Below are 9,305 nucleotides of genomic sequence, written 5' to 3'. Positions count from 1 at the left end.
CTTTTGTGTCTGGTAATTTGGGTCTTAAGATGGGTCAAACGGGCGCCAACTAAGTTGGTTTATTTTGTATTTACCCTTTTGTCCCAAAAAATACAATAGTGACTAAATAATATATGTGCAACTTGACATCTCTTTTCAAGAATATCCAAATGGTCCTAAAAAGACAACCTTATCTGTTTCAACAATGGCAGAATGAGCCGTATTACAAAGGGTTTGCCAATAGACACGTTTTTAACATTCAAGTAAAAAAATTGTTCTTGTTAACGCACCTACTATATAAAGAGCGAGCATCATATCATATATAGCAATACAAGAAAGATGGTAAGTTATTCTTCTCGTTGATATATTCTTACTCTTTCTATATTACGTAACAACTGATCAAGTGTTAATATATTGTATTTAATCAGCAAGGCCAGTGGATAGCCGCAAGAGACCTTTCAATTACATGGGTGGACAATCCTCAGTACTGGACATGGAAAACTGTTGATCCTAAGTCTGTCTCTCTCTAACTATCTCTCTCTAAATTTCATTAAAATGAGAAATATATTTTAATCCGATCTTAACATTTTGTACTACAGTATTGAAGTGGCAGAGCTTCTTAGGGTAGCTTGGCTTGACATTTATGGAAAGATCGAGACAAAAAATCTTATTCGAAAGACTAGTTATGCTGTATATTTAGTGTTCAAGTTAACAGATAACCCTCGTGAACTTGAACGAGCCACAGCATCGCTAAGATTTGTGAACGAAGTGGCGGAGGGCGCTGGCATTGAGGGTACCACTGTTTTCATCTCGAAGAAAAAGGAATTACCAGGAGAACTTGGCCGGTTCCCACATCTCCGAAGTGATGGCTGGTTAGAAATCAAGCTTGGTGAGTTTTTCAACAACTTGGGAGAGGATGGTGAAGTCGAAATGAGGTTGATGGAAATCAATGACAAAACTTGGAAATCTGGCATCATTGTTAAGGGCTTCGACATTCGTCCAAACTAATTGGATAGATCTCTACCCAGTGGCCTTTATGTTTTCTATTTTGCATCTTTGTCGTGTTTGTCTTTATCATTTTCTAATAAAATCACTCTTTCTCTATGATAAGAGTGAGCTTCTTGTAAGTGCTTGTGATCTTATTTATGATCCATCTTTATTACCTTATTCTAAATTATAATAAAAGCTTCTACGATTTTTACTACTTAGATAATTGGTGTACTCTTTGATAAATAAAAAGCAAGAATATTAAAACAAATAAAAGAGGAAAACGCAAATTAAAAATGTTTTTGTCATGTGCCTTACTACAATAAGAAAACAACTCATAAGCTTCAAATTCTGGCTCTATCCATACGTTCTTACATTGTGAAAATGAGTTCACAACTCGTATAAAGTAACTGAACTTCAAATTTAACAAAATAAATAAATAAATTGAACCACACATTTTTATTCAACACCCCTTGCAATTTCACCACAACAAAAAAGGCTTTTAGCAGCAATAAAAATGAGTTTTAGTGGCAACAATAATGGTCGCTAAAACAAAATAAACAACAACGATAACATAGAAGGAGACTTCATGGCGGCGGACGTTGTGCAACTATACCTCAACTCTCCTCAACTAGTAAAATCTGGCCAATCTCACTCAGCGTTGTTGGGACCTATTCCGGTATCTGCACAAGAAGTGCAGAGTATAGTATGAGTACAATCGCTCCAATGTACTCTATAAGTGTCGAACCTAACCTTGACAAAGTAGTGGTGCGGCTAAGGTGAGCCACTTAGAATAACTTGTACACAACAATAATAACAAGAAAATAGGACATGGAAGAAAATTATGGGAATACATAAAGGAAATTCATGATCATATGGCAGAACCTTGGGCAGTCATGGGGGATTTTAACTGTGTTTTACACAGAGATGAAAGGATTGGGAGCCCAGTTACATTGTGAGAAATAAGTGAGTTCAAACAATGTGTTGATGAATGTACTTTGCAAGATATGAAATCTTCAGGGGCTTTCTTCACATTGAATAATAAGTAGGGTCGATCTAATAGAGTATATAGTAGGATTGATAGGGTGTTGGTGAATAATGAATGGATATTGGCTCTTCCAGATTCAGAGGTCTATTATATAAACAAAGGAACTTTTGATCATTGTCCAGATATAATAAGATGGGCAAGAAATCAAAAGAAGCAATATATTTTCAGATATTTTAATATGTGGAGTTTGGCACTAGACTATAAGGAGAAGGTTAGGCAAGGATGGAGGATAACTAAAAAGTGAACCAAAATGTATGAATTGGTAGGGAAATTAAATAGCTTGAAGAGTAAACTAAGGTAGCTGAATAAAGAGAAATTCAGTCAAATTGAGAAGCAGACAAATCAAGTACAAGAAGATTTAATGACATGCCAGCAAAGATTGCAGCAGAAACCTTTGAACCAGCAATTGCAAGAGGAAGAAGCAAGTTTAATCAGGAAGTATAAGAGATTGAAGGATGCTAGGAATCAGTATCTATGTCAAAAAATTAAAGTGAAGTGGGTGGAACAAGAGGATCTAAATACTAAGTATTGTCACACTATGATGAAGGCTAGAAGGAATATGTATAGAGTATTCTCAATAAATGATTCAGAAGGAGTTCACAGAACAGAGATGGGTGCAATTGCTAAAGCATTTATTGAGTTTTACACTAGATTACTGGGCACAAGCAATAAGGAAAGAGAGCATGGAAATAGTGGTCTGGTGAGAGAGGGGCCAATAGTAATAATAGAACAAAGGAAAATTGTAACGATCCGACTTGTCGTTTTAAGAACTTACGTCTCGTCCAGTGACTTAAGGTCTTGAAAGCTTCACAATATCTATTATGACTCGTGTGTATTGTCGAGTTTGATTTTCGGAAGATTCAGAATTTAATTTAAAGAAAAATTCTTATTTTTGAAGCTTAAATGGAAAGAGTTGACCGGAGAGTTGACTTTTGAGCAAACGACTCCGAAATAGAATTTCGATGATGGAAATAGCTTCGTATGATGATTTCGTACTTAGGCGTATGTTCGGATTTAGATTTGGATGTCCGTAGGACAATTCGACGCATTTTGGCGAAAGTTGAAAAATATAAGATTTTGGAAAAAGTCCGACCGAAAGGTAAATTTTTGATAACGAGGTCGGATATTGATTCCATAAATGGGAATATCTCCATTAAGTCAATTATGACTTGTGTGCAAAATTTGAAGACATTCTGGATTGATTTGATACGTTTCGTCGCAAAATATAGAAGTTGGAAGACACGAAAAACTTATAATTCGATACGATGCGCGATTCGTAATTACATTGTTATTTGACGTATTTTGGAGCCTCGAATAAGTTCGTATTGTATTTTGGGACATGTTGGTATAATTGGTTGAGGTCCCGGGGGCCTCGGGCGAGTTTCAGATGGTTAAATGTACCAAATTATGCTTGAAAGAATTCTGGAATTTTTCCAGTTCTGGTACCATCGCACCTGCGATGGAAATGGTTGAAGGTGTGCGACCGCAAAAGAGAAAAAATGGTCGCAGATGCGGCCTCGAGTGAGAAAGGCAAAGGTCGCAGGTGCGAAGCATTTTTCGCACATGCGTGAGCACAGAAGCGGAAGCTCTTCTGCAGGTGCGAGGGCAGTGGTCACTGGGCATCGCAGAAGAGAGAATTTTCTTGCAAAAGCGAGCTCGCAGGTGCGACTAAAATGTCCGCAGGTGCGAAACTGGGCAGAAACATAAGGATTGAACTTGGTCATTTTTGGCATTTCGTTTTCGAATTTTTGGAGCTCGGATTTGGGCGATTCTGGAGGGATTCTTCACAAGCCTAGTTGGGGTAAGTATTATATATCATAAAGTGTTATATTTCATGAATCCATGATTATATTCATCATTTAATTCAGATTTAAATTGAAGAAATCAAGATTTCTGTAAAATCTTCCAAAAACGAAAATTTAAGATTTGAAGGTCGAGTTGTTATTGGAATTCGATAAAATTGATATGGTTGAACTCGTATCAGAATGTGTGTTCGGATTTCATGAAAGTTATGTCGTGTTCCGAGGGGCGGGTCCGGCGTTGACTTTTTGGAATAAATTTTTAAGTTGACATATTATTATCCGAAATTATTTCCGACTATTTTTAATGTTGTTACGAAATTAATTTGAATAGATTTGAGCGGTCCGGAGGTCAATTCGAGAAAGAAGGAGATTTTGGAATATCGGCCTAACTTCAAAAGGGTAAGTGTCTTGCTTAACCTCGAGTGGGGGAATTACCCCTTAGGCATCGAGTCTTATGTGCCATTTGTGAGATGTGAAAAGCCTTGTACGCGAGGTGACGAGTACGTATTCGGGCTTATATGTGTAAATTTTATTGAGTTAAAGTCTTGAGCATATTGTGTGGTAAATTGGATAATTGTTGGTATATATTTAATCATCTATTTGTCGTGCCTAAATCCTTATTGTTGTTGAATCTGTTGTTATATGACAATTTGATGTGATTGTTACTTGATTATTTATGAAATTCCATGATTTTGTTGCTTTGATAATTATTGAAATTTTGTAACGATCCGACCGGTCGTTTTGAGAATTAGAGCCCCGATCCCCTAATAACTATTTTCCTCACGTTTGTTTCCGCTATTGGGACTTGCCGGAGTGATTGGTTATGGAATTCAGAGAGTTTTGGGACACTTAGTCCCTAGTTGTGAGTTTAAGCCTTAGAATGTAGACCGTAGTCGGAACTGTGTGAAGACGGATCCGGAATGGAATTCCATCGGCTCTGTTAGCTCCGTTGTGTGATTTTGGGGTTAGGAGCGAGTCCGAAATATGTTTTGGAGGCATGTAGTAGATTAGGCTTGAATTGGCAAAAGTTAGTTTTCCGGCGATTTTGGCCGATAAAGAAAATTTTGATATCGAGAACGGAATGGAATTCCGAAAGTGGTTGTAGGTTCGTAATGTGATTTTTGACATGTGTATAAAATTTGAGGTCATTCGGACTAGATTTGATATGGTTCGGCTCGTTTGTAGAATTTGGAAAATCTTAAATTCTTAGGCTTGAATCCGTGCCTCATTCATAATTTTGGTATTGTTCAATGTGGTTTGAATGCTCGACTAAATTCGTATGGTGTTTTAGTATTGTTTGTTATGTTTGGTTGAGGTCTCAGGGGCCGAGGGTGTGTTTCATTGCTACTGTGTTTACCTTGTTCTGAGCCTAGGGCTCCCTTAACTGTTAAATTTTCGAGAATTTCTTTAACTGTGTTACCATAAATTATACTTATATCTTTTACTGTTTAATTTATTGTATTTACTCCGGTAGGGCCTTGACCTGACCTCGTCGCTACACGACCGAGGTTAGGCTTGGCACTTACTAGGTACCATTGTGGTGTACTCATGCCCTTTCCTTCACATGTTTTCATGTGCAGATCCAGGTACGAGCTATCAGCCTTGGGGTTAGTGCATGCTACTGATTCTAGGAGACTTTAAGGTACTCCTACTTGCGTCCGCAGATCTTCGGAGTCCCCTTCTACTTCCTAGCCTAGAGACTTTCTTTATTATCTTCAGACTTTTGTATAGAGCTACATAGATTATAGCAACTTGTGACTTAGTGATATTCCGGGTCTTGGTAAATTATTTTATATATGCCGATTGGTAATTCATTTGGCTATTCGCAATATGCTATTTATCTTTAAGATGTTGTGTTTTCTTTACATTTTTCGTAATATTAGGCTTACCTAGTCATAAAGACTAGGTGCCATCACGACACCTTACAGACGGTTAATTTGGGTCGTGACAAGTTGGTATCAGAACACTAGGTTGATAGGAATCGCGAGTCACAAGCCGGTTTATTAGAGTCTCGCAGATCGGTGCGGAGACGTCCGCACTTATTTTCGGGAGTCTATGTAACTGTTAAGAACAATCATATTCCTTTGATTTCCTTCTCATGCGAGTTATTGACATCAAAATTCTAAAACTCTATTCTATTCTTTCTCACAGATGCTGAGGACTCGTACCGGAAGGACCGACGATCAGGCACCCGAGCCCCCTGCCAGAGCCGCCAGAGGCCGGGGTCAGGGTAGAGGACGACCATGAGGTGCAGCCTGAGCACCTGCGAGAGCTGCGTCAGAGGAGCCCCCATCAGATCCAGCTGTAGGGCCAGCACCGGAGACCCTTATTACTACTCCAGCCCTCCAGGAGACTTTAGCTCAGTTCTTGAACATGTTCAGCACTTTGGCTCAGGCTGGACTATTTCCGATAGCTCCTGCTACATCTCAGGTCGGGGGAGGGGCACAGACTCCCGCAGCCCGCACTCCTGAGCAGAGGGTCCAGGTTGATCAGGCCCCAGAGTATATTCCTATGCCCCCAATGGTTCCGGTTCAGCATGAGACCATGGTAGCTGCTTCTGAGGCAGAGCAACTCAGACTTGAGAGATACAAGAAGTACCACTCACCTACTTTCAGTGGATTAGCTTTAGATGATGCTCTGGGTTTCTTAGGGAGTGTCATCGTATTCTACGCACTATGGGCATTGTAGAGAAGAGTGGGGTTTCTTTCATCGAGTTCCAGCTGAGGGGAGCAGCATATCAGTGGTGGCGTGCCTACTATAGTACTATGGTGACAAATTTTGGAGTCCAGTAAATGCTCTATAAATATCAGGACAAAGCAAAAGAGAGTAGAGCCAACTAAAAAGATATAAAGAGCGAGCATCATATCCTATATAGCAATACAAGAAAGATTGTAAGTTATTCTTCTCGTTGATATATTCTTACTCTTTCTTTATTACGTAACAACTGATGAAGTGTTAATATATTGTATTTAATCAGCAAGGCCAGTGGATAGCCGCAAGAGACCTTTCAATTACATGGGTGGACAATCCTCAGTACTGGATATGGAAAACTGTTGATCCTAAGTCTGTCTCTCTCTAACTATCTCTCTCTAAATTTCATTAAAATGAGAAATATATTTTAATCCGATCTCAACATTTTGTACTACAATATTGAAGTGGCGGAGCTTCGTAGGGTAGCTTGGCTTGACATTTATGGAAATATCGAGACAAAAAATCTTATTCGAAAGACTAGTTATGATGTATATTTAGTGTTCAAGTTAACAGATAACCCTCGTGAACTTGAACGAGCCACATCATCGCTAAGATTTGTGAACGAAGTGGCGGAGGGCGCTGGCATTGAGGGTACCACTGTTTTCATTTCGGAGAAAAAGAAATTACCAGGAGAACTTGGCCGGTTCCCACATCTCCGAAGTGATGGCTTGTTAGAAATCAAGCTTGGTGAGTTTTTCAACAACTTAGGAGAGGATGGTGAAGTCGAAATGAGGTTGATGGAAATCAATGACAAAACTTGGAAATCTGGCATCATTGTTAAGGGCTTCGACATTCGTCCAAACTAATTGGATAGATCTATACCCAGTGTCCTTTATGTTTTCTATTTTGCATCTTTGTTGTGTTTGTCTTTATGATTTTCTGATAAAATCACTCTTTCTCTATGATAAGAGTGAGCTTGTTGTAAGTGCCTGTGATCTTATTTATGATCCATCTTTATTACCTTATTCTGAATTATAATAAAAGATTCTACGATTTCTACTACTTAGATAATTGGTGTACTCTTGGATCAATAAAAAGCAAGAATATTATAACAAGTAAAAGAGGAAAACCCAAATTAAAAATGTTTTGTCATGTGTCTTACAACAATAAGAAAATAACTCATAAGCTTCAAATTCTGGCTCTAGCCATACGTTCTTACATTGTGAAAATGAGTTCACAACTCGTATAAAGTTAAATGAACTTCAAATTTAACAAAAAAAATAAATAAATTGAACCACACTTTTTTATTCAACACCCCTTGCCATTCCACCACAACAAAAAAGGCTTTTAGCGACAATAAAAATGAGTTTTAATGGCAACAATAATGGTCGCTAAAACAAAATAAACAACAATAATAACATAGAAGAAGACTTTAGGATTGCGGACATTGTGCAGCTATACCTCAAGTCTCCTCAACTAGTAAAATCTGGCCAATCTCACTCAACATTGTTGGGACCTATTCCGGTATCTGCACAAGAAATACAGAGTGTAGTATGAGTACAACTGATCCTATTTACTCTATAAGTGTCGAGTCTAACCTTGACGAAGTAGTGGCGCGGCTAAGGCAAGCCACTTAGAATAACTTGTACACAACAATAATCACAAGAAAATAGGACATAGAAGTAAAGCAGCTAACTCATGAAAACAAAATCGAAATGTAACTACCAAAGAGCCTAGAATAAGAAGCCTCATAACCTCGTTCGATACCTAGGCAAATCCAACAATCACAAACAAGTACCACATATACAATCCGTTGCGGGGTACAACCCGATCCCACCATATCTTCATATGTCAGTATCATAATCCGTCCTTATTCCACCATTTTAATTCATTATCTTTCAATTTCCGTTGCGGCGTGCAACTCGCTCGCCAAACCATTTCAATCAACATAAACAATTCAATAACTAAATTTACAAGAATTTCTACATCAAGGGGGTAAATTTATAACACAATAAGGAACCATATAATAAATCAAGAATCTCATAATCTAGAAGTCTCAACTTTACCAATTCGTCGGTATCTATCAAATATACAACTTGTCACACCTCATTTTTCCCGAATGGGGATATTAGGGGAGTTTTTCCAATTAAAGTGATATTAATCGAAATGGTATTATTTATTTATTTCAGAGTCGCTACTTGGGATAATTTATGGTGTCCCAAGTCACCGGTTTATTTTAAATCCCAAATCGAGGAAATTTGACTCTATTTATGGTCCGCGAACACAGAAAATCGGGTAAGGAATTCTGTTAACCCAGGAGAAGGTGTGAGGCACTCCCGAGTTCCGTGGTTTTAGCACGGTCGCTCAACTATTAATAATTGGCCTAATTATCTGATTTAAAATCTATTGTGCTTTTTAGCTTTCTGGTCGCTTTTAATATTTATGAAATTTATTTGAAACAAGCCACGAGGTCGTACACTTGTCGTTTTGACACATATCGCAAATCGCGCCACATGAAATGCACCCGCGATTTACAACATACTTATTTTATTATTGTTTGAAGTTGTGGTCGAGTCACGTGAAACGCACACTCGAATTGTAGTTGCGTATCATAACTATGCCACGGGAACCGTACCCATAGTCACGACAATTTATTTAATCGCGCCTAAAGTAAACTACGATGTTCATCAATTGCTATTTCTTAGAGTCTGGGATTATAAGGAATTTTTTATTTTGTTAGGGAAGAGCATGTAAAGTTCAAGTTAAAATTACTGGCACATACAGGTGAATCCATAAAA

At 38.1% G+C, this 9,305-nt stretch overlaps 1 protein-coding gene and 1 long non-coding RNA gene across 2 annotated transcripts; both read left to right on the top strand.

Moving 5' to 3' along the window:
• The first annotated feature begins 242 nt into the window (after positions 1-242).
• LOC104095439 (F-box protein PP2-B11) lies at positions 243-1,183 on the top strand. Its single transcript, XM_009601582.3, has 3 exons — positions 243-321; positions 408-493; positions 579-1,183. Exons 1-3 carry the CDS (start codon positions 319-321, stop codon positions 985-987), a joined length of 498 nt encoding a protein of 165 aa, XP_009599877.1. The 5' UTR covers positions 243-318; the 3' UTR covers positions 988-1,183.
• Positions 1,184-6,631: 5,448 nt separating this feature from the next.
• On the top strand, positions 6,632-7,578 carry LOC117276584 (uncharacterized). Its single transcript, XR_004506845.2, has 2 exons — positions 6,632-6,707; positions 6,794-7,578. It is a non-coding gene; the product is annotated as an uncharacterized lncRNA (long non-coding RNA).
• The last annotated feature ends 1,727 nt before the right edge of the window (positions 7,579-9,305 follow it).

The sequence above is a fragment of the Nicotiana tomentosiformis genome, chromosome 11, assembly GCF_000390325.3.
Source record: "Nicotiana tomentosiformis chromosome 11, ASM39032v3, whole genome shotgun sequence".
Taxonomy (NCBI): Eukaryota; Viridiplantae; Streptophyta; class Magnoliopsida; order Solanales; family Solanaceae; genus Nicotiana; species Nicotiana tomentosiformis.
The sequence above is the reverse complement of the archived record's forward strand: the minus strand, read 5'-3'. Positions and strand labels throughout refer to the sequence as shown.

What these genes read in the sequence shown, in the direction of transcription:
- LOC104095439 (XM_009601582.3), top strand. An exon ending in TGGAAAACTGTTGATCCTAA is followed by an intron (nt 494 to 578) that starts GTCTGTCTCTCT and finishes TTTGTACTACAG; the next exon opens with TATTGAAGTGGCAGAGCTTC.